We start from the raw sequence: 26,129 nt of genomic DNA, 5'->3' as shown, positions 1-26,129 counted from the left end.
GAGCCTAATTCCTCTGTTTACTGATATGCAGGACAAACTTGTTCAAAAGTGTTTTGGGCCACAGACAGGTGTGGGTTTTTGGTTTGTTTTTTATTTTTGGGTTTTTTCTTTTTTGTTAGAATGTGCTTAGGAGTCCAAATATTTCAGGCTAATCAGTTTTTCAGCTGTCCTCTAGTAGTATCGCCCCTTTCTTCTCCCAAGGAAGGTGTACTGCTGGGATACACTACTTCCTGCTCTGTTCAGGAGGCTTGAAATGCATGTGGTTCCATACAGGTAACTTGTCATGCTGTGGTCTGTGCTGCAGATTCGCATTCAGTCGCGGATATTGGGATTTACTGCTTGTCCTAACGGGTGGCTTTGTAGTGCTGAGCGGGGTGCTGACACAGCTGGGAAAATACTGCAGGCAGTAAAGATCCCCGCCCCCACTCAGCCTGCTTATTTCTGTGCCTGTGCTGAGACCTCTAGCTAGTAAGATTGGGTGTTTTTTTGGTGTTGCCAGCTAAACCTCATCTTTGCTGAAATAAATCCTTCACTAGCTTTTATATTTATTCTAAGTGAGAGAGATTTTCATGAAATAATAGTTTTCTCAGTATTCAGGCCCTTCAAAGGCAAGCATGGATTCAGTTTTTGTACTCAGAGGTGGGTATTACAGATGGGGATCACCCTATGAAAACAAGAAGGAATGAACGTATGAAAAATGATCTCGTATTGCGTTCTGAAGCAATGCTATTGTGCATGAATGTGAGTGTAGTCCCTGTATTTAACAAAAAAAGAAAAAGACAGCAGTATTTTTTTTGTGTGGGGGTATCTGAGCAGATGGCTAGAGAAATCAGATTTCAAGATGGGGACCATAAAATCACTGTAGCAGCTGAGACTGCCTCTCCTGAGCAGACTGGGAGAAAACCTTTTTCCTTATATAGGTTCATCAGTATCTCAACGGTCATTTGCTTTGGGAAGAACAGCTTCATCAGTACAAATGCTTGAATGTTAACTTAATAAGCTCTAGTAGTTCTGTTGCTAAAATGCTGTAGTGTTAGTAGTAATATTTGGGGAAAGAATCCAGGGTCAACCTCTTGGATGACTTGCTTTAGAGTCAGATTTGCAAAAGTCAGTTACCTTTGTCTTGGTACATAGCTTGCCTCTGTCTGTTTCCTCTAGTCATCCTCTGAGGCGAATAACTGAGGGCTTTGACCTTCTAACTGTAGAACAACCTCGCAGGGAACCTGATGAAAAGGAAATACATATTCAGTACGCGTTTGCTGTTGATATCGTTCCTTCTGCGAACAGTAGCCTTAACCTGGAAAATGGGATTGTGATTTCTTGAAGGGGACGTCCCTGGCAGTCTGTCTTGGGATTTTTCATGTCACTGAATAAGCATGGAAAAAGTAAATTTGGGCTTTTTAGGCAAAGCTTTCTGTACAAGTATCTCTTCAGGCTTGCCTTTTGTCAGAGACCTTTTGTCAATGATTATTCAAAAGATTGGGTCCAAGGAAAGAATAAGTGAAGTACAAACTAGTAAGAGCTCAAAAAGAGTCTAAGACATTGTCCCCTATTTTTAATCGTTTATGTGCCAACTGAAACAGATCGCCAAGGTCCACGGGCAAAGATAGCAGGAAGATAATTTGTAGTCTTTTGAAGAGATGCCCTTCTCCTTTAGTAAATTGTGGTAAAGGAGATTCTTCTGACATAGAATTTCTCAGCTATCTAGGAAAGGGAATCTGTGAAGACTATTTGTCATCAGATGCCAATGAAGAACAAAACATCTATCAAACTGAGTAGGACTACAAACTTTGGGAACTCTTTTGACATGCAGAGCATGTCATGTTTTCTCCTTTGAACTTGTCAGTGCTTGGTAGAAAGGTGACGGAAGAAGAGTGGCCTGATTCTTCTTCCTGTCTCTAGATTTAACCTTAAAATTGATACCAACTGCACTCTTAAATATGGCTTCTTTGATGAAGGCTTCTCTGTAAAGGAAAGCCTCTATTTGTGGGATGGAGTGCAGGATTTTGTGCTAAAAGCAGCAGCCACAGTTAATAACTACTGACAGACTTCTCTCATATCGGTTGCTTCTTCAGCCACTTATGGTTTCAGCATCCAAAACTTCCGGACAGCATTTCAAAGTTAATGGTAAATTGCTTCTTAAACCTCTTTTAGGTGTCCTCAAGATCCCTTTTTGTGAGAAATAGTTCACAGAACAGAAAGGGAGAGAGATAGGAAAATGAGTATATCTGACAAACAGAGTTTTGTGCAGATGGTATACAGAGGATAAAATTGTAATGAACATAAAATCTGTACCTTTATTGAACTTTTAATTTTCCCATAATTTTTAATACCTACTTAAAAGCTGTGGTCCCCAAGCTAAAGATGCCTGGTAAATTTCTTTTAATTTGGGATTTAGAGGTTTTGTAGTTGTTGTTGTTTTTTGTTTGTTTATTTGAGAATCAGGTCTAAGAGGTTAAATGGAGTGTTGTGTTTGAATACTTCCATCTAATGATAATAAAAATCTAGATTCTCCCGGGTACTAAAAATTGTATATAAAAAAATAGCTATTGCTCTCTCTAATCCTGTTCATTAGTGCTCAGACTTCTAAATACCTATTTCCTTAATATAGGTAACTTCTTTTTAAAGTAATGTTTATCAAGAGGTTAACTTAGTGTCTTTGTGTGTGTACACAACTGAATCCTATCCAACAGCCTGTAATAAGGAGATACTTCAAATATTGCTCCTGTTCTTTGTAAGATATTAATCTTAAATGAGATTATTCAGCCTTTTCCGAATATACAGACTACTCCTAGTTCCTCCTATTTCAATATAACGCATTGACACATTCTTCCCTGTTCTAATGCTTACAGGGCTATTTCCTCCATGGGAAAATAATTGTTCACAAGTGATCATTTGTAATAGCTTTAAAAGCTTTCTAGGGATAGGATCATTGTTTTGTTTTGTATTTGTTTGTTTATGAACAGTATAAAAGAAACCTGTCTTGCATCTGAAACTTTGAAAGCAGCGTTAGTGGTTCAAGGATTTTCCAACTCTGAAGGGGATTTCTTAGTATGTGTGTTCAACTTTAGCTGTGAAGGAAACTTATTATTGGAAATAGTTTGACGATAGTACACTTTTCTGCTAACTACAATAGAAGCCATCTCTATTATAACACTTATTTTTCTCTAGGCAAAATTATCTTAAGAATCATCACCAAGTCACCTGTTCAGTGTGCGTACGCTTTTCTGCCAAACTGAAACTTGGAATTAAATTTTATGTTTTTTTCTCCAAATCTCTTCCCCCACCACCACCACCACCACCCCCCATCTTGTAGTATCTGCTTGACCAAGTAGAATTTGGGAAACTGTTGGTGCACTGTCATAAATACAAATTTCTTAGTATTACTTTATATAATACATTCAAGTGATTGCAATATGCATGTATCCATATACAGATGATAATTTGTTACTGACTAGATTATTTGCATATATTTCTTTTTCTTTAGTCGAATGGTGTTTGCATTTGAATATCTACTAGCAGATTGCAGGTGTCATGAGAAGGGGGCCCAGAAGAGGAAGAGGCGTATAAAAATGCTGCCACTTCTGTACAAATAATTGGGTTACCATGTGTTTCTGCGGCTGCCTACTTTAATTTTTTTTATGTGATTAGATAGTTGTAATTTACTGATTTTAAAGAGTGATCCAATTGCAGTGTTTCTATGACAGAAGAGACCTGCATTTTGAGCGGCCTTATAATACTCATGTTGGAAGATGCTTTTTTTAAATAAATTTAAAGATTAATATATGCATACATAAATACAACTTCTCCGGTCTGCAAATGTAATACGTTAGTATATTGTCAAAATGTAGTTAAATAGCAGAGGACTTTGTAAGTAACCTTGCTAGCGAACTCTGGGTGTTAAAGCTGCTTTTTTTGACTCAGTTTAGGACTCTTAACATACTATTTATTCTCAGCTTTAGTACCTGTGAGAGGTAAAGACAGCTGAATATAGCTTCTATCATATACAATGCAAGTCTGCCTCTTATCAATTAGAATTTAAAAGGAGAGAGACTTAAACTACCTTTAAATCACTGCATTTTTTGTTTAAAAGAATTTTATTTCCCTACAGTATTCATAGGGAAAGTACTGAAACGACTGTTTGCTGAAACTTCATCATCTTCTGTTGTGCATGCTTCGAGTGGAAAAGAGGCGGTGGTTCCTGGAAACCTGGGCTCAAAGTCCAAAGAGAAGGATTTGGAGAACGTTCAGACTTTGTCAACAGATGCCAGTACGTCCGGTGATACGTGCTGCAAATCATTTCAAGGTGAGAACAGGTAGTCCTTTTTCTAGTAACATACTTTAAATATATTTCCTTTACTTGAGTATATTGCAGTATCTGCGATTGTCATGAAATTAATACCCACAAACAAATCTGAGTACAAGAGCTAGTGGTACTTGACACCAAGAATGCTTAAGGTCAGTGCATCAGTCATATGAAAACTAAGAAGTAGTCTTGATGTATATATCTTTATGTGAGGTTTAGCAGTAGCTAATATGAAACATCAATATAAGCTATGGTTATCTCTGATATAATGTCTGTTGAACAGTGGGAAGATTAATTAAAAAGCTGGGCAGAGTTGTAGCAGTACTTAAAGATAAACCCGCAGATTGAATCACCCAATCCCTCCAGCACTCTTCCTACCTTAATGTTACAACGGAAGCCGAGGTGCGTATATACATAAGGGAAGGCAAATATAATCATTTTAGGCAGTATGTTAGTACTAAAAAGCATTATTTTCAGTTTATGTGGATGTAATGAAAGTGGCCTGTAAATATTACGACAGGTGAGTAAAAGTCCTTTTTCAAATGGGCTGTTAAAGGTGGATGCTATGCCAAAAGATGAGAACTGTAAAATAGGATAACTCTAGTGGTATTTGTGAGTGATAGGCTCAGCCCTTACGTGTAGAATGAACTTGAATTGCTTCGTGTTGTAGTTCATCTCAAATCAAGTCTTGCCTTAATGAAAAGGGTCATTAAACTAGCTTTTTTATTTTTACCCTGTGTACTGTGAGTGCTCAGTACTAGCTGCAGAATCTGATTTGGAGTAAATGAATGTAGTATGAGTACTGCCCAGAGAAGAGTGTTATGCTGCATTTGTAGTTGAAGGTAGAACTGAAAATAATATGAAAGGAAAGCCATTCGAGACATCTTTTGGTCTCAATTATGGGCTAAAAGTTTTTGTTGTTTAATTCTGTTTTAAGGTGTATGTGTTTGCAATTTTACTACTGCTTTATCACAGTTATGTATGCAGTTCCTCTTTATTGCTCTGCTTTTCTCCCTTCCTCTGCCATACACATACGTAAGTTCCCTCATTGTACCAAAATCTTTGCTGTTTTGTGGGGAGTGTACTAAAGAAACTACAGTTCTAAAACTGTTCTGAATTCTGTGAAGAATTTGGGGATAGTGCTAGCAAATTGAAATGCAAAATGTTTTTCTGTGATAAAACATGCACTCTTTAGATTATTCTGGTTATTGTACTTTTTTCCCCTTGCATATTGATCAATGCTGGTGGTCTCCTGTAGTAACCAAAAGGTAGAAGATGTTATTTATGTCCAGTAATACTGACAGAGTATGTAACTTAACCTTTCAGAGATAAAAGACATGCCCTATTATTTTATACTATAGATTTTAAAAGCTCTGAGAGTAATAAAACAAAAACAAACAGAAAACATTGTGCTAGGGCAGTTGCTGTGCTGTACGTGTTACTCACAAACAAGGGAAAAATGATTACAGATGTCATCGGGGCAGGAGATTAAAATCTTGAGAAGAGTAAGCAAAATGAGTAGTAGAATTGGAAACCTGAGCTACAGGAGGACAGCTGTTTGTCTTGTTCAGGGATCTGTCTGGCAGGAACCAGTAGAAGACTGCTCCAAGCTGTAAAGACGCTCAGGAGAGCTGGTTGATCTTCAAGAATAACCTCTTCAAAGCACAGGAACGGCCCGTTCTGACACGTGTAAAGCTGAGCAAGTGTGGCAGAAGGTCTCACTGAGTTCAGGTGCATGTCAGGGAAGGTTAGCTGGAACAAGGAAGGCAGAAGGGCGGTGTCTTTGCTGTGGGAGCAGTCCCACAGCACCTGGAAAAAGAAAAGCAGAGCAGACCTTGTGACAGTAACCAGGTTCATTCTACAGTTTGGCAATTACCAGGCAAGTCAGTAGAGACAAGGCAGGTTGAAGATGAAGCCAGGAAAGCAAACTTGTAAGGGTATGTGGCATGGGACAGGCATGGCTACAGTCCAGCCCAGACAGGGAAATAAAGGTGAGAGGCTCAACTTACATGCAGCTTTTGAGTAAAGGGAGGGGAGCCTCTGCTGTTTCTCAAATGGTTCTTTCTTCGTGATAGTCTGAATCAATGGCTACGCCATATCAGAGAGCTGGCCTTGAGTACAGGCAGCTAACCTCCTAGGAAGAGAGGGTATGTGCTCTGGGCCCTTACAACGCAAAAAGGAAGTAACAGAAGGTGATAGCAGACAGTAGCTAGCTGAGAGGAATATAGACACATTGCCTGAGTATGCTAGGATAGAGTTACGAAAACCAGAGCTCAGCTGGAGCTGAAACTCATGAGGGATGTGAGAGGCAGCAAGAAGGGCAGGGACAGCAAATGGAAAGATAAGGAAAACGAGGAGCAGGTCCACTGCTCACTGGGCAGGGGGCTAGTGACAGAAGACAGGGAAAAGGCTGAGGTATTTGGTGGTGGTTTTGCCTCAGTTCTTACTGGTAAGGTTTGTCCTTCGGCTTCCCAGGTCCCTGAACCAGGTGGTAGAGTCTGTGAGAGTGAAGTATTGCCCACAGTAGAAGATTGAGTTAGGGAGTATGTAAGCTAATCCAAAAGTCCTTGGGACCAGATGGAGTGCATCCAGGAGAGCTGGCTGATGTCATTGTGAGGCCTCTATCATCTTTGAAAAGACATGGCCATTGGGGGAGTTCCTAGATAACTGGAAAGGGGCAAGCATCAAATGCATTTTCAAGAAGGACATGAAGGAGGATCTGGGAAACTGCAAGCCTGTTAAGGAGTAAAAACTCCTGGAAGCTATTTCCAGGCATGTGAAAGACAAGAGGAGGATTGGGAACAGCAAGTTTTGAATTGCCAATGGCAAATTGTGTATGACCAACCTAATTGCCTTCTACGATGAGATGTCATTTGCTTTAATTTTTAGCAGGGCTTTCAACACAGTCTCCAACAGCAGTCTATAGCTAAATTGGTGAGATGTGGACTGGGTAAGTGACTGATAAGATGCATGGAAAATTGGCTGGACTACCAGGCTCAGAGGGCAGTGATCAGCAGTGCAAAGTTCAACTGGTGGCCACGTACTGGTGGCATAGCTCAGGAATTGATACTGGAGACAGTGTTGAATGTCTGTATTAATGACCTGGACGATGGAACAGAGAGCACTCTTGACAAGTTTGTGAACAATACTGAAAAAGGGGAGTGGTTGATGTAGTGCAGTTTAGAGGGGCTTAGATAGATGGAAGAAAGGGCTGAGGGGAACATCATGAAATTCAGTGAAATCAAGTGCGGAGTCCTGGGTCCAAAAAGAGTAGCCGGTAAGATAGGCTGAGGGCTGACTGGCTAGAAGTAACTGCAGAAAAGGACCTGGGGGTCCTGGTGGACAGCAAGTTGAGCATGAGTCAGTAGTGCACCCTTGCAGCAGAGAAAGCCAACCACATACTGTGCTGTACTAGCAATACTGTCAGCAGGTTGAAGGGAGTGATATTGCTCTTGTGAGACTGCATTGGAGCAGCACTCGGGAGACCGTACTTGGAGTACTGTGCCCTGCTTTGGGCTCCCTAGTAAAAGAAAGATGGTGACAAACTTGCTAAGAGCAAGGGCTATATATTGTAAAGGAACAGGGCAGGATTAAACAACATCTAACACAAGAAGAGAAGGCAATCTTGGCCAGAGGATCGTCCTTATATAAGGTTTCTTACTGTTTTCTCATCAAAAAGATATTGCAGGAATTTTGGTCAGATTCGGCACTCTGCCCAAAGGGTAAGAATGTGGGGAAAAAAAACTGCAGTGTGTTCCACAGATCATTATGCTACTTGGATATAAAAAGAGAAGTGGGAAGAGGTTTCTTACAGCAGTGGTTGGTCTCCTTTCACAAGCCTGCTCAGTTTTTTTTTTTTTTTTTTTCTTAAACCACAACTCAGAAAAGCCTGAATTTTTAGAGCCAACACTTGAGAACTAGGTTGGTTTACTAGTATTGCATAGACTTTGAAAGCAAGGATGCCAAGGCCGTGTGCTCAGAGGCATCAACATATGCCTGATGCTTTCACAGTCAGCAGCTATGGTTTGTAAAGAGGGTTGTCTCTGAATCCTTGAATGAGCTAGGCTATCATGAATATTTCAGCCCATACTCAGACTCTTAAGCCACTTTATCAGCTGAAAGTTTATCTTCTGGAATGGAACATGGTATTTGGTAATCCATATTATTATGTTTCCACTCAATCTGCATGGGGCCTTACTTGAAATAATGTTGTTCACTAACCCCAAGGTAAAACACGCAAGAATCCAAGAAAACTTCTTCAAGCATGCTTCATTATGGAAAGAGCTTCTAGAGAAGATGAGTGAGGTACAACTGAAGAAGAAAAAAAAGTGTTACCGGAACCTACACAGGGAACCTTGCTGGCAGGCAGTTGAAAAAAAGGGGGGGAGAGGGGAATCTGCTGCTTTCTCTTCTGCTTAAAAATCCTTCAGCCAGCTTGCTATTGATATTAGACCTCAACTGTTACAAAAGAACAAACAAAACTTTAGGCAGCATCAGTTATTAACCAGTCATAAACATGGGTTCTGATCCTCTGTATACTTAAGGCTCCAAGTGTTAACTTGATCTCAAAAGGGACAATATAAATGCAAATGTTTACTGGATCAAGATCCAAAAGTGTAACTCCTAAATTTTAGGGGCACACTTCCTATTATGCTTGAAGATGCAAGCATTTAATGCAGTGCAGTAAATAACATTCCAATACAGATAAGAATTTGATTTTTTTTTTTTAGCTTGTGCATACTTATAACTATTTTCTTAATTTAAAATAGCTGTTAAAGGCAAGTAGAACATTGATAATTTTTTAAAGTAAGTTTTTTTCCATTTTATTTTACAAGCTGCTATTTAATGCTAGAATATACTCAGACCTTCAATCAGATTTTTGTGAAATCAGGATTTCACAAAAAAGAAATCCTCAGTCTTTTATTGACGTCAAATTATTTCAATCTAACAAAATCTGCTGAATTACTTGATCACTTTCAAACTAGGGAGGAATTCATATCTATACAAAAATCCCTCTCATCTTCCGTTCTCTATCTGAAAATCAGACTATTGCTGCTTAAATGATGTCCCTTGTAATAGTTTGTGCCTCTCATTATGCATCACACAAAACAACAACTGTTAAAAGTACTATTTTAGAAAAACAGAATGAATATCAAACAAATGGAAATGCAACAAAGTGAGATTTACAGGCAGGCTCCTGTCACAGCACTGGGGCAATACAGGGCAAGCAACAGCCGTGCAATCCTTCAGAGGCAAATCCCACCATAGACAGATGTGAGAAAGCCAGGTAGCTAAGGTGTTACTAGCCACTATGGTTACAAACAACTTTGAGGAGTGTTGTGGGAAAGTATTGTTTTATTTATTTAGCATAGCCTCATAGGTCTGGTGCTTTTTGGTTTTCTTATTTTGCTATACTTTTTAAATTAGGAAAAAAAAAAAAATCCCCCATTTCTGTCCTGGGTGCAGATGATCTCATCTTTCACTTCCTTACATATTTAAAGCCACTCTGTCCTCTTCCCAGGATTAGAAAAGTGTTGCTAATAGATCTGTGTGTTTGAATGTATTGGTGTGTCTAGCTTGGATCTTCCAGCCAGTTAAAAATGTTACCATACTGCTGGGTTTTCATGAACAGTGCTCAATTTCTAGAAGGTTCTGATAAGAAAAACTGCATATTTAAAGAATCTGGTAGTGCTGGCAAGTGAACGTTATTGTGGGGCTGGGAAAAAGAGATGAGGTGTGTTTAAAAAAAAAAAAAAAAAAAAAAACCACCAAAATTATTCTGCTAAATGCTAGCACAGGGAGCATTAGAAATGAAGGTTTAGTCTGCTTTTACTACCTGGATATGTTCTGAAGCTAAAACTTTCATACTGTTACAGCGTTAAATGGCAAATAGTTCCACACACTGGATGAGTCTTTTTTCTTCAGTGTGCAGTAGTTTTTTGCTTTCCTCTTCCATGGAATTTTAATGCATGCAAACTGTCAAGGCACTTTCTATTGGAAACTTGGATTTTTAAGAATATTTTTTTGGGCTGCTAAGCAGTTTTAACTTGAGAAGAAATTTATGTTTGTTTTGGGATTTTTTTTGTTTGTTTGTTAAACAAACAAAACTCTTCTGGCAGTCACTCTCAGTTGCTCATTTTCATATCTTCCTTAGTATTTCAGCTCTTGGTTTCAAATAAAAAAAATACTTCTTTATTTTATTCCTACTGTAAAAATAAAACTACCCCGTGAATGTTTTAATTTTGGAAAAATATAAATATAGGAAACAGTGATGTAATTTTTTTTTTTTTTTTGCTTTGCACCAGCACGTATCTAATTGTTAGGTATTCACCTCTACTAGTATAGCCTTTTGAATAGACCGTGATTATAGATGGTTCTCATTTCTTTTTGAAAGAGGTATTAATAGCTCTGGCTAGTACCAGTCTATCAGAAGGAATTGTTCCGTAATTTTCCCCGCACAGTCTGGAGCTAAAGTGTACAATAACACCAAAAATAAGTGAATAGAGGAAGAAAATTTATGGCTTTTGTGGCTGCAGATTAATCTTCTGAATGGTATTTTTCTGGAAGATGGTAATTTTGTTAGGGATGGAAAAGAAGGGTGTGCAAATGCCACTTTTCTTCCAGACCCAAAAGACAAGGGTAATCACTTATATTTTAACCTTTTTTTGAGAGAGAAATCACTCTTTTTCTAAAAACAAACTTATTGCAATAGCCAAAACTTCCATTTTATATCATACTAGCATGCAAGACGCACCTCCTCTTTGGATCCTAGTTGTCCTAAATAAGAACCTCTTCCTAGTCTACCAAAATATTCAATAATAAAATTGATTTAACCAAAATAGAGATTTGTTTAACCATAGAACAATTGGATGAGACTTTCTAAACGCTTCTCCCCTTGAAGAATCTGATTCTTGCATTGCAAGAGCTATAGGCCTAAATTTCAGTAATGAAAGCAAGAAGAAAAAAAAATCTTACAACATAATATTAGAGAGGGTCTAGATAAACAACTTAGTTATGCCTAACTTCTAAATAGTTTTAGGTAAGTGTAATTAGCCTGAACCTTACTGACAGACAGAGTATTAAAACAAAACAAAAAACAAAAACAAAAAAAATGGAAAACTGAAAGAAGCTCCTACAAATAGCAGGACTTAATTTTCCCTTCCTCCAGCTAAGCTTGCCAATATGTTTCCAAGTGCAATGTTGCAAATGCTTAAATATGTGCTTATCTCAGAAAAGTGTTTGGCAAAGGATTAATTGCAAAAGCATTTCTAAGTATGAATGACTCACTTGGCTATAAACTGTCTAAATTTTACATTCAAAGAGGATTATGGGTTTTTTTTAATTTCTTACCCTTGTTAGGGCAGGATCTACCTACAGCAAGGATTAATTTTAGGGTTGGTATTTCTCTGAAGATCTGTAGTTCTGTGATTTCTTTATTTTTCTTGGTGCTTTCAAATCCTGCTGATTACTTACGATACTTTACAGTATGAATTCAAACTAGACTTGCATGCTTCTGCCTGCAGATTTGCTAATTGTAGGATCACCTTTTTTAATGGCCTCCCTAGTTTCAGGCTTCTTCCTTGATCAGAATCATAACCCCCGTTTAAAGGATATGGGCCTGCTGATTGGTGTTCAGCAGCTCTTAATTTTTATATGGAGGAGGCTGAAGATTAATTGCCTGCCAGTAAGATGTGCAGTATTCAACTGTTCTGTATAAAGCATGTTGTCCATTGTTCCAATCTTGGCTTTTATTTTTTCCCTTGCTTCTGAAGAAGGGAATTGAAATGCACAGAGCCTCATCTGAATCTGAAATCTTGTGGAGACAAACTACTTGATCTATTTTTCTTCCTTTCTTTTGTTTAAATAAGAGTTGATGAAGAAGAAAAAAGGTAAGCTAGTATTAGTCCTAAATTTTAATTAAAAATGAAATAATTTCATATAATGCTATGCGGGTAGACAAAATGCAAATTAATCTATGTTCTTCGAATGAAAATGTGAATGTCTGTCAATAGCAAAATATCCCAGTGTTACTGTCCTACATAAGGAGTTCCTGTTAGAATTCAGTATGGTTCCGTGACTTTTTTTTCTGTGTGTTCCAGCTGACTTTTCCCATTAATATTATTTGTGCTCTCAGTATGCTGCGTTTCAGAAATCATCAGAATTGGGTCACCAGGACTGTGGCTCTGCAACCCTCATCCTATCTTCCTTGAGTTATAATTTTGTAGAAAATTCAAATTTGTGGCAGAAGTGCCTAGAAGACAAAACTTGTGTGTGAAATATGTATGGATGGGGCTCACTCTGCCAAGCTGATCGAATTGCCAAAGTGCATATGCTTAAGAAATTAAACTCCAGCAGTACACAGTGCAATAAATAGCTTTAGAGATGGATTAAACAGTTCAGGTTCATTTTAGCTGTTAATTACTCTGAAAAGCTATCTACTGTGAATAAGCTAAAGAGCAATGGAGATCATAGTTATTAAACAACAAAGCACTGTCTCACGCTGTTGTCTTCTCTCAAGGATTTAAACATGCTCTCATTACATGCTTTATTACAGTGGTATTATACTGTGCAAAAGAGACAAATATCCAAATACGGGTAGATTATTTGACTGAAGAAATCAAGGTCTTGTGACTGCGGTGGAAATGGTGCCCAACCAGATTTCTAAGGTGGTAGCTGAATGCTTGGGGGAATGCAGAGATCTGAGTCTGGGATTTTTTTTTTTCCTGCTCTTTCTCTGATTTGATGGGCTGAATGTACAATATCTGTAACTTCTGTCATTGCAGAAACACTCTTGTAGTTCGATCCCCCTCCCCCCTCCCATTGACTTATTCCTCCCTCTTACAGTCTTCGCATACACACATGCAGACGCTTCTTTTTTTGGTTATATCTTATTTCCAAACAGCTCAGCAGTCAGAGAGAAATCTGCTGGCTTCTGTGACAATTGAAAGGAGTTGAACAAATAGTTTATCTAATAGTATGTAGCAGTTGCCTAATTGGAGTAGAAAATGCCAGCATTAGCTGTAAGTGTAAACAATCTCTAAAGCCTAAATGTAGCTAGCTACAGGAAAACTGATTATCTTGAGAAAGAAAACAGATAATGGGTTGTGTCTAAGGACTTGAAAAAATGACCTTGTTTCAGAAGGGGAGGAGGGGCTGACAGATGAACTTGAGGCGGATCTGACTGTGTAAGTAATTGTGTGCGTTAGCATTCTTGCTGTCCGCCCTGCCTCCTTGTTTGGATTTATTTTCAGTATGATGACCACAAAACAAGTCACACTGCTCCTGTGTGCACTGGGGAATGCATTAATTAAACTGCCACTGTCAAAATGATAGTTACTTAAGAATCAAATTTGTGTTTTCTGATGATACGCTTCCTGCTTGTCCTGTCTTTCCCACTAACTGTACCATCTAACCTTAGTGAAATAGCTTATAACTTGGTACTCAACCAAGTTCAGGGCAAACATTTTTTCATTAATGTATATTTTGTGCTTCTGTGATTTGCATTATTTTTGCACATAAACAGGAAAGGACTCTTACTGATGATTTTCAGTTATGGAATAAAAATAAGTTTTGAAAAAAATGGTTTTAAAACTTTATGAGTACATCTGCTTACTTCCTGGACTAGTTTCAGGTAGGTCCCAGTAATGACATAATCATTTAATCAGTGAAGATAATTAACTAATTGCAGCAGAGACATGGCTTTTTTTTTTTTTTTAATTATACTAATTGACAGGGTTGTATTTAGCTTTTGGAATGCACGTTGAACCGTTGAACTAGTGAGACCTATAGCACTAGGAGAAATAACTGAGCTAAGTGCTAACCTAGCATTCTTAAGATGGCTTTATTCTCCTGTTTATACAACTGGAGTTCTTAGACATCTAACCAAAATATTGCCTGTAATCATATGCTAGGCAGTATACAAGACACTGAAGCTGTATAGTTAGCTAAATGGCTAAACTTTTAACTATAAAACTTTTTTCCTCGTTACCTCATATATTCAACTTTCACAAAATAAAAAATAGCTTGTATCGCTTTATAGATTGGTTGTCTCGTAATTTTAAAACAGCTGTCTACCTGTAGTCAGATTCTTCTCTGAAATGTGTTATTTCTCTGCTTCCTAGCTAAGGTTTGTCCCTGCTTCACTCCCACTTTGTGGTGTGCTTTGTTTTCATTGTTGTTCCAAAGGAATATAGATGTTTTAACTGTTCATAGGTAAAAGTTTGTTCCTCATTGATGAATGAGACCAAGAGAAGAAGGCGCATTACTACTTTTAATCTGTTTTTTTTTCTGTGATGCAAAATGTCACCTCTGTCAGTGTACATGTGAGAAGTGGTGAGGAAAACAAAACTGAACTCTCTTTTGTTCCTTGCCTTATATGAACTTCCCATCCCAAATTTGGGCCTTCTAAAAATATATGTGTTCTTATTGACCTCAGTGTCCATCCAAAGTTGTTCTTAGTCTCCACTGAATTCAAAGAAAAGGTGAGGAAGTACCTCTGAGCTTTTTCTCATGTTGTTTTCTTCCTTTAAATGCTCTAGTCCTCTGTATATATTTGCATCAAACATTTTGTTTTTAACCTAAAATCTGACTCCTCATTCATGTAATGAGGAACATACATTTGAAGTCTGACCATCTCAATTTAAAATTTTCATTGATAGCTTTTTAATTATTCCACTAGGAATTTTAATAGGAAACATAATATTTTAGAAGTAGGTTTTAAACCAAACTTTATAGATGGTGATGTCACTTTTACTAACCACAGAAAATGTGCATAAGGAGTGAAAAGCAAAATGTAAAAACCAATGCCCTTTTATGTTGTTATATATTATAAATATTTATTTTGTATTTATATATATATATGTGTGTGTGTGTGTGTGTGTGCAAATATGTAGGTGAAAATAAACTACCAGACTTTATAATGACAGAAATCAGAAGTAAGACAGTGTGACAAAATGTTAATGTATGGGAAGGACTTCAGTAAGCCAGCAAAATACATAGTGACAGTTTTGAAAAATTATTATGGTTGAACAGTTACCACAAAAAAAGAGAGAGAGAAAATCCTTTCTGAAATCTTCAATAAAGGAGTCTGACTGCCCTTGTTTATTTAAAACAAAAATAAGAGCAGTTTTAGGAGCTGAAGATCTCCGCTGCTAGATAACAGCAAGCACTATAGTTAGTAGAGGCTTTTCTTTTGGATTATGAAATTGAGTTTAAATAAGAAAATGTTAAGATGACCTGGCAAGATGTGTTTGCACCTTATTACAGTAACTTTTAATAAAATGGAAATTTAGCTTAAAACACAAAACAACTTAAAAGCAGAACAAATAGAATCCAAAGCAGGTACCCTTCCCAAAGCACACAGAGCCTAACAATGACAACCGCATTGTCTCAAATACTTCTACAAGTAGTACCATATTTAACATAAGGTGAAGATCATCATTCAGATGCTGTGATTATTTCTCTTTCTATTCTCTTTCCCCTGTAATCATACATACGCTTGAATGAGAAGGCTGACATGTAGCATGACAATTAAGTAGATTCCCAACAGATTGGGAATCCATCCTATGAAACCCATGGTTACCACGATATGATTGTGTCTAGTTTCATTCAAAAATACAGTCACTGTCTTCATACACTTGAAAGGATGAACTCATCCTTGAAGGCTGCCCAAAGTTACCCTTTTTGTTTGCCGTTCTGTTCAATCTGTGTACCCTCCCTGTGGGAGGGAACTGGGAGAGGGAGCTGCTGTAGGAGTTAGTTCCAGACCTTTCGTCTGCGCTAAGCCACAGGCAAGTACCAGATAAAGAGAATGCTTAGGAGAGACTCACGTTGCTAGTGAGTTAACAATTTTTTTTATAGTCATCTCTATGACTTGCAAAGAAGATGCAGCTGCTTTAGTCCTGGACTTAGTCTTTTTAATCAGGTGAAGTGCTTCTAGTGACTTGTAATATTAGGATGGAGGCTGGAATGAACTGACTTCAATGAACGTGTCACCAGGCACAAGTGGTATACACCCTAAGAACTGGGAATAGTCCTGTATAACATGTTCAGCCTGCTATCAAAAATGTATGAATGCAATAAAAACATGCTATTTCTTGAAGATCAAAGGATAGGGGACTTTTTGGAGACAGTTGTCTACCCAATAACACAAGTCTGGATCAATCCGAAAGTTCAGTGCTGCTATCTAAACCAGTATCCTGGGTCTGATGGCCAATAGTATAGTCAAAAAAGAGTATTGGAATAAAGTAAGCATACTGTACTGCTTCCCCACTATGTTTTCCAAAAGTTTGCAACTTGAGGATTAACTTTACAGGTATTGGTACCAATAAAACGCATGGCAAAAGCAAATAAGTTAATGTCAGATAATTAGATATCTAAACACTGTTTAGTAAACTTTTATTTAGGAAATATTGAAGAACCTTTGGAAGGAGTGCATCTTTTCAGTCAAAAATTGGGTTGAGTGACTCTTCCTTGTTTAATACAATAACGTATATATAGCAGTTGGGGGGGAGGGTGAATTGGACATTAATATTTACAAAAGAAAGAAATTATTTTAGAGTAGCTAAATAGGAAAATTTGGGGGCTCTTTAGAGGGTTTAAACAAGCTAAGTGAATTAGACCATAACAGTAAATGATGTTTGTTAATATCTCTATAAGGAGGTTCCGTGGTTTTGTGAGAGTGAATGCCCACCTGTAGTGGTGGTTTTGTAAAGAAAGAGTTCATGAACTACACCACCTAACAAAGTCACCCAAAATGCCCATAATTGGGTGGTGATTATCATTGGAGTAAAGCAAGCAGCAGGAAGTGAATATCTTTTTTTTAAAGTTGCTTATTACCGTTAACATTTTTCTCCCTCTTTACCCGTTCCCATACTAATACCTCAGTACTGAGAGAAGAAATCCTGCTGATGGCTGAGATCAAGCAGCAGGAATTATACAGCACTCTGAGGAAAAGAATTACACATACTGGTTGCACAGGAGATTACCTGAGGTAAAGGGTTTTACCTTTGTAGAAACAGTGTGAGTGTACTTGTTGACTTGCAAAAGGAAAGTAATTCTGTGAGAATTAATCGGTGACTACAGGTGGATCGTTATATGCAATAAAATATCTTATGGCCCTGAGGTTATTCTCTCAAACCTTACCACGGAGGTCTAAAGCTGCTATAGCTTGATGTTTAGGAACTTTGATATCAGCTGAATAAAAATATGTGTAAATTGAGGGAGGGGAGGGATATTTAGGATCACCAGTTTTTGTTATAGTGTTCATACTGATGAAGGACAACTTGTGTTTGCATTAATAACTGGGAAGATACCTGTTTCTCAGCAGCACAGCTCAGGAGGAGCTTCAAGGTATGTGTATTCTAGAGTCCACCATAGATGTTTAGTTGCTGATACCGCCTTTGCCACACTCCAAGCTTATAAAAGTTTAATGAAGGAGAGAGTTCTCTCTGTCCCAGGATTCAGATTCTCAATGACTTTAAAAGACACTTGTCCTGCTAATCAACACAGGGGAGAAAGATAGCGTGTCTATATAGTGTGGAGATAAACAGGGGTTGGTTGTGCATGGTCATTGGGAGGTGAAGTTACCAGCAGTAAACGGTCATTGCCGGCTTCTTGGTTTCTGTGCGTTCTGCTCCACAAATAATGATCATAAGGGAATGTACAGCAGCATCCTATGAGAGCAAAAACTAAGTATTTTTACAGACTTGACTAGAGTGGGGGTCACCTTTTATATTTGGACCAAAACTTCTATAGCCTTTGTTTTTGTGTGTTGTTCTTGGTCTAGTGGACTTCAATCTCTGTCAAGTTTGTCTTACAAACATCTGAGTTAGGAAGATGCCTGGTGGTGTCTTGAAGATTTTTCTACTGTTCTTTTCTCTTTGAGAGATCAGACGCTTTCTCTTGGCAAGGCAATTGCCTAGGAAGTTAGTATCGAGATGCTGTAAGAGAGGCTTAGTCACGCTTTGAGTGTACAACACAAAACAATTTGAGATGGATTTGTTCCACTGTATCACATGTTCCTCCTCAAAGTGGATCCCAGATCATAACTACTGTGATGGAGTTATAGTAGATACGTATTATATGCATACCTGAAGAACATTGACTACCATAAAAGGTATGATACTGAAGTAGTCAGACCTTGGGTTTGATCCAGAATCAATCCTTCTCTTCCTGGGCTTTTCTATAACGATCTCTCTTTGAGGACAAATTCTTTTCCTACATTTGGAGAAGTGAAGTCTGGGTAATTCCAAGGGACTAACTTTTTTTGCAAAGATTACGACCTGTATGAGGTAGGGTAACTTGCCTCTTGACTATAATTTGGGAAAGTCTGCAAGAGCGTCTGGCTGACCTCTGAGGTCAGGCTCTCCGTTTGCTCTATTAATCCCACTCCATGGAAACACAATATTTAATTACCTAGACTCTTTGAGTTGCAGGAAAGCATTTCAGTGGAAAAGATGGAATTTCTGTGCAAGATTGTGAAACTAAAAGGGATTCGGTCTCTGCCCTGCGTTTAATCACCCTTACCAACAAGCTAAGGACCAAAACTGTATAAACAGGTTCTGGCCACATCTGTTTTTGAAGTATGCCTAAACATGCTTTGTGTTCAAATTATTTGGAAGCCATGCTTATGATATGTACAGGTATTCTAAGCTACAGGTAAGAGAAGGTTTGATGACACAAAAAAATAGCCTAAAAACAAAATAATCCTGCTTCTGCCTGAAGTGATGACAGCCTAGGCAGTCAGCAATTTTACATAGCTGGTATGACATGGAAGCTTCACCTCCTTCTTGAAAGTTCTGATAGTTGTTTACAGTAGAATAATAAGAAGTAACATAGGCACCCAAGCTACTGACATCCTTCTAGATGTAACCTTGATAATGGTGGCGTTCTGATGCGCTTTCCTACTTTCTGCACAAGACTTTTACATGTAAAGGAGGTCTTTGTGTGGAGGACTTTGTGGAGACACAAAAGAAGGCAACTTAACTCAAAATATTTACTCTGTATTCTTGCTTTGCCTTTGGGAGAATTGCTAGTGGTGTGTGTGTGTGGTATGTGGGTTTGTGTTTTTGTTTTTTTTTAAATGACATCCTTTGTATATATTTCTTAAAGCCCCAGAAACTGTTAACTTTGCCTGTAACTACCTACTGGTTATCATCTATCGCTTGGTATGTGTAACTACACTAGAACGTTTGAAGGGTTCTTTTTTTGGTAGCATATTAGGAAAGAAAAAAACCACCTACAAAGCTTTTTTGATAAATGCATTTCGATTTCCTGTAACCTGTTAAAGCTTACAGAAAGATGTCTTACTGTAATTTAATTGTTTTTATTAATGCTGCAAGTAACCACTGTAGTGTAATTATCAACTTTGATTTTTTTTTTTTTCCTTTTCATTTGGAAGCCTCAAGAATTTGGGGAATTCATGAGTGTTTTAACTAATAGGAAATATAGAATATTCTTCCATTATTTGATTATTTTCACTAGTTATGGGGGGGGAGGGGAGGAATCATTTTATTTGGAAGTGTCTTGAGAACTAGGACAGCACAATTATCTTAGCTTTTAAGATAGGATGATGCCTGACTGATTCATGATTTTATTTTCCTTTATCCAACATTCTTAACTTATCTCCATTGTTCAAAATTTTACTAGAACCCAGATTTCTGAAAGCTTTTGAAAGATTGAAAAGTTTTAATGATTAGAATATAGCTTTGCTTTTGCAATTCATGCAATTTATATATAAAGTCAATCTATCAAATATGGTTTATGCATATACTTTTGTTTGTGGTAACAGTATGGGTTGATATATGGGATTAGCAAAGACTGAAACGTGATTTATGGTTTACAAATTGCTTCAAGGTGTATGCAGGGTAAATATGTCCTTTGAGGACATTTGAGGAAAAAAAATGTTTTGAATCATTGCTTGTTTATATAGTAAATGTTGTTACTGTTGTTCTTTGGAAGATTAGGTGTTACAGATTTCCCTCCAAAATTCTTGTTCAAGTACTTTGTCCAAGAAAGTTAAGAGATGTCCCAGCATAAAGGCCGCTATTTGTGTTTAAGTGTTGTCATGAGTAAATAATAGAAATCCTGAAGAGGCATCATTTTTTCACTCTTTCTCTCTCTTTCAGCAACCATGAGTGTCTGAATCCTGTCACTGCTGATAAGATGAAGGGGTTTACATTAGTCATGACTACTGCAAATTGAGTTTAACGTTTTCATGAATTTTTTTGTTTGTTTTACAGAACTCATATGTAAGGGAGAGAAAAAGTGGAAATACAGGGCGGGAGAATAAAATTTTGTAACTGTTCAGTAGGGGATAACTTGGAAACATTCATAGATCCTTGTTGTTTAAAAATGTCACTGATTAACACTTACTTCATCGTTAATGAACATGGACGGAGGAAAAAATCAACCCAGCTAAACCCACCAAATTAGTTTTTGGTGGATCTTTTTCCAAATCACATGATTACTTTTCATCTTATTATTTATTTAATTTCCCTTATGAATTAAAATAATGATGGCTCGTTCAAGAAGAGCTATCAGTTTTTAATGTGTTCTGAAACGAAATGGTTTCATCTTGATATTGAAAGCAATTGTGATGTCGCTTGTCAAAAGTATCTTTAATGTTCTGAAATATATTGCATCACAGATACCTAAGATGATCAATCATATCGAACCTTTTTTTATTATTTTGAAGTTTTTTTTTTTTTTTCCTGAGACATAGCTACTTGTCTGGTTAAGAGTGATGTCTCTGGTGGAAAGATGCTTGTCCGTTTTAGGTAAATCAAAGCTATTTGATTATAGAAATGTACATTCCTAACAGATTTTTTTTTCCGTTAAATTAAACTGCATTTTAAATATTCAGGTTTTAGTTAGAACAGTTGTTCTGTAGCTCTGTAATGGACTTGGATCATCTCTGATCCTCTGGCAAGTTTGTGGAGAAAAGAGACTAATTGTGTGCACCTGCCAAATACATTTATACTTTACATTATATAGCAGTTCTATCTGTCTATTTTAAAGGGGCAAATTGCCCCCCAAGAGGGAAATGCAAAGTCCTGTATCTGTGCTGGCTTATGAAGCTGCCTGAATGTAAAACAAAGGTACTGAACCATTTAAAATTAGTGCATCATCTGGAGACACCATGAACATCCTGGCCTTCTGGAAAGGCTTTTGTCTCCCTGTAGTTAATCTCTAATGTTGTCACTTTTTTAATGGGCATACAGCAAAAAATACAGCCTGCTATTTGGACCAGCTTCGTATAACTGGAACAGAGATGCATCTGTGTCATTGCTACAAAGTTCCTTCTGGTCTAGTGAACAAATGACGAGATTATACTGGTAATCGTGCACGTATTTTTAAAATCCTTTTTTAGGAGGGGAAGACATCTTTCAAAAATCTTCACAGCAATGATGGCAGCAGAATGTTCCTATACAATGAAATGATTGGAAAAACTAGCCCCAGACACTCTTCCTCCAGAAAGAATCACACAGGATCACAGAGCGGTTGAGGTTGGAAGGGACCTCTGGAGATCATCTAGTCCAATGCCCCTGCTCAAGCAGGGTTACCTAGAGTACGTTTTCCAGGACTGTGTCCAGATGGCTTTTGAATATCCTAAGAAGGGAGACTCCACAACATCTCTGGGCAGCCTGTTCCAGTGCTCAGTTATCCTCGCAATAAAGCAGTTTTTCCTCACGTTCAGAAGGAACTGCTGAAGCAGAGAAGAAATGGGGAGATGAGCACTCTTGGTGGACAGGCATTATTGAGGTTTAGTCAGGTGTGGTTTTCAAACTCTCTTCATCTTTGTGCCCTTCAAAACAGCAGCTGGACTACATCTAAAAAGTCTCCAAACGGATGAACTGCAGTTCTTCTTACTTCTACTGCTCTGTAATCAGCTTGTATCTCTCCATCTTTTATGAAACAGTTGTTACAGAGACAGTGTCCCCAAGCTGAATGGGGAGATGTGTGTAGTGTCTTCTCAAATATCACTGTAAGTGGAAGTGTCTTCTAAAGTGGTGGCAAAAGAATTGTCTGGAATAAGAAAAAACATGCTTCTGATGGAAAGAACAAACCTCTGGGGTGTGTGTGTGTGTTTTTTGGTTTTTGGTTTTTTTTATAATTTTGTAGCTGCTACAGAATTCAGTGCAATTTTGTTGGTCATAGGATAATTTTAATGCCCCGCATATCTCTCTCTCGTTTTCTCTCTTCTTTTTTCCTCCATAAGGATTCTTGAGACCTCTTGTTGTTGTTGCTATATTTAGAAAAATGTTTGAGAAAATCCATACTGAAATCAATGACCAGACGTTTTGTTTTTCGATTTTGCAGGTAATGACAATACAATTCTGCCTCCAAGGAGAACATACACAGTGAATCTCCCTCCTGAGGGTTACATTGCAGTTGCTCCAAATGCTGATAGTGTCTCAGTTTCTGAAAAGTCGGAGAGTGGTGCTGACTCAACAGGTAAGTTATTAAGATGAATTTTTTCCCAGAGAAGCTTTCTAGCAACTTATATCAAGTAAATCCAAATTGCAACAATTAGGTGTTTAAACTGTTGTTGCCAGTGGGTGTCACTGTTTTGCAGCGTAAGCAAAATGAATTAATGCACATCCATGTGCATTAATTTCCTATTTTAGAATTTGAGGACTAGGTTCGGCATTTGAGTCTAACCATGCAGTGCCATTAAGGTTACTGAAGTTACGTTAAGTGTAAATGAGGACAAAGTCTGACTGCAGCTCCTCCCACTCAGGTGCCACACGTCTGTTTATGTCATGCCTGCTTAGGGACATACTATTTTTAATGTGTACTGTTAGATAAAGTTGTTTTGGTAAGTCTTATCACTGTGTTCTGAGGAGTTAGTCACTGGCTTAAACTCACTTGTCAAATTTACCTATCCCAGTTAGACCAGAAGTTTACCTCATTGGAGGTGATAAGAGGAGATACCAATCTATAAGCTTAGGGAGGGCTTTCTGATGAGTGACCAGAGAACTTCAGAACCAATAGTTAGTGTTGTCAAGAGAAGCAGCACGAGATCTGTAAAGTGGCCTGTGAATTGACTCCAGTTAAAAGTATGGTTTTCTGAATGACATTACCAGAATTAAACTGATTATCTGTTTTAGAGAGAAGTGTTAAGCTAAGTGTTAAGCTATCTGAATTAATTTGATATTAATTCAGATATGTCTATTTTTTACTATCTTTCTTCCAATTGCTATGTTCCTGTGGATATGTAGGTTCCTCCAAAATTGCATTTCAGTGTCATTTGCTACTGCATTATTAACAGCTGCTAGGGACAGTCTAGAGCAAAGAGAAAACCTAGAAGAACTTCCTGAAGGAATACATTTGACAAGCAGTATTTACTTAGTTGCTATGTCTGTTTTGCCCTGGTGACTACCTACGTTTAAGGAAAAATCTGAGATTGATCCTGCAGGGAAAGAAAGGCAAGTCCGCATCTCCTTTGAAAACAGTATCCACACGGGTAAAATTTTAGCTTGGAAATTGGGCCTGCACTGTGTTCTGAGCTCCATTCAGAACAAAGCCTGTGGTCAGCACGGTGGTTCTAATTTGCAGCCAGGCATCTCACTTGGTATGGGGAAAACATTATCTTGAAGGGAACCTGATACGTGTTTGAATCGCAATTCAAGTAAAATCGTTGGTGTAATTTACGAGACTAAGTACAGCGTGCCTGGAGGTGGCATATCAGGAATGATCTTTCTCAGTATAAAATGACTTAAAGGAATTTTTGGATTGAGGAAGAAATTATTTTATCAGAGCAACATAACAGTAAATATTCATACTAGTGGGACTGTGGGTAGGAAGGTATTCTAATGTGCAACTTTCATGCTGTGCTTTTCCGTTTGTGTCAGTTAGGATCTACATTCAGTATCCTGAGTCGTCTCTTATAATATCCTCAAGTTTAGTTACACAGCTTTGTGGGACGGTTCATTGGGCTTATGTTTCATAGTGGGCCAGATTCAAGCTGTTTCTTCAAATGTTGAAGCACCCTTTCCCTTCCTCTACCATATATAACCTCTTATTTATTCTTTGTGGTCTCCTTTCAGATATTAGAGGGACATACTCCTTCTTCTGTATTTTATAAACATGGCTAACTTAACTGGCATAATACTTATAATTAGCCCTATAATGTTCATTTTTATACGGGGACTTAAGTGAAATAAAACACTAGGACACTGCCAGAGCTGAGTGATATCCTTTTATAGGTATCAGTCAGAATTTCTATGGCAAAGTTACTCAGTTTCTTTTAAATACAAATGAATCAAGGTGTGGTGCATGTTTAATATTAGTGTATGGCATAACAATAAAGTAAAACAGCATTTAGGATAGCATGATATTGTCTCTTTTTAAGGTGGATAAATATTTGGTTTTGCAATTAATAGATTATTGAGTAATGGCTTTACTTATTCATTTTTTTCATCTTTTTTCCTCTAGTACTTCAAAACAAACCTGTTCAATCATGATAGCAAGTAAGTAGCGTTCTCGTTCCACTTAGTAACAGCATTGGCAGTAGGATGGTCATCTCTTATAGCGGATCCCTTTTGTACAGGAACAGGTTGAGGAAGAGTACATTTGGGGCTTCAGCCCCTTTTTCAGCACTTGACAAATACATCTGAGTTTTAGGAGAGTGTTTTATTTTTGGGCTCCCTTTGCAGATTATCATGAAATCAAGAAAAATAAACTTGAAACTGAGTTTCAGACATTTTGAATGTATTTTTCCCTTTCCAAGGTAGGCTCTACTATAATTGGAATTCTTGCAAGACAGCTGTCTAATTTGTTCTTCAAGACCTCCTGGCAGGGAGATTTTGTACCTTCCTTTTCAGTTTGTTCTAGTGTTCCACTGTCTTTTCTATATCCTAAATCTTTCTTGCTGCAGTTTATGCCCCTGGTTATTTGTCCTATCTAAGCATAAACTCTAGAAATAGAAATTTATGCTAATCCTGCAGGTTTGAGGGTAATAGTTAACTTTACACATGTGTATGGCTTTTATTGTATTTAAATTAAGCATATACGTAACATCTACTGGAGGATTAAGCCTGTAATTTCAGGCAACACTGAAATAAATAAATAGGAACAGTTTGAACCATCACAGCATAGATTATTTAGTTTGCAGGCCTAAATGTAGTTGCATACCATAACAATGAGAAATGCATATAAATGTGATGCAGTGCTCTTACTAAAGTAGATAAATACATACCGGGTAACTTCTTCGATGTGTTTGTAGTCATAGGAGCTCAGAGGTCTTACACCTAAGCAATGTACAATGTTGCCTTTTTAGATAGTGTGGTATTAATGGTTTCCTGTTTGATTCCTCCTTCAGGAAACAAGTTTTCTCTAAAAGTATTTATCAGAAAATAATTTAAGTAAATCAAGAAACTAATCAGACATACATCCATCTAGATATTTTGCCTAGATGAGCAAATATGGGCCTGATTCTAAGGTCAGAATTTGTGTGGCTGTCAAAAATAAAAGCCTTCCAACACCCAGATAGATAAATGAAAATGTGACAATGATAAATGTCAAGTACACGCCTTCAATCTCTGTTTATGTAACTTGGGTAAGGTTAAACCTCTAAGAGGCGATGCTTTTTTGAATTACTTTGCTCAAGTGCACATCTGTTTACTACAGATTATGCATAACAGCTTGTTACGGGGTGGTGACAAACTCAAGGGTCTAAACCTCAAGCTGGTGTGACAGTCACCAGAATCAAGCTCCTGAGTCCTTCTTTAGCATAGAAATGGGTGAAGTTCCAAGTCTATCTCTCAAAGCTTATGATATTTCTTTGAAAATGCATCTCTTCAAATAATAATTAGTTTTT

General features: G+C 37.6%; 1 protein-coding gene across 9 annotated transcripts in view; it reads left to right on the top strand.

The window, feature by feature from the left end:
* Positions 1–26,129, top strand: part of ERICH1 (glutamate rich 1) — a 106,110-nt gene that overhangs the window by 12,911 nt on the left and 67,070 nt on the right. For all 9 annotated transcript variants that reach the window (XR_011140083.1, XR_011140084.1, XR_011140082.1 and 6 more), the window contains exons 2-3: positions 4,112–4,306; positions 22,628–22,762. Coding sequence is in view for 5 of the 9 variants with exons in the window: in XM_068937288.1 (XP_068793389.1) it covers positions 4,112–4,306; positions 22,628–22,762 (330 nt within the window). In the remaining 4 variants the exon portion in view is untranslated. The remainder of the gene's footprint in view (positions 1–4,111; positions 4,307–22,627; positions 22,763–26,129) is intronic.

The sequence above is a fragment of the Struthio camelus genome, chromosome 3, assembly GCF_040807025.1.
Source record: "Struthio camelus isolate bStrCam1 chromosome 3, bStrCam1.hap1, whole genome shotgun sequence".
Taxonomy (NCBI): domain Eukaryota; kingdom Metazoa; phylum Chordata; class Aves; order Struthioniformes; family Struthionidae; genus Struthio; species Struthio camelus.
The sequence above is the reverse complement of the archived record's forward strand: the minus strand, read 5'-3'. Positions and strand labels throughout refer to the sequence as shown.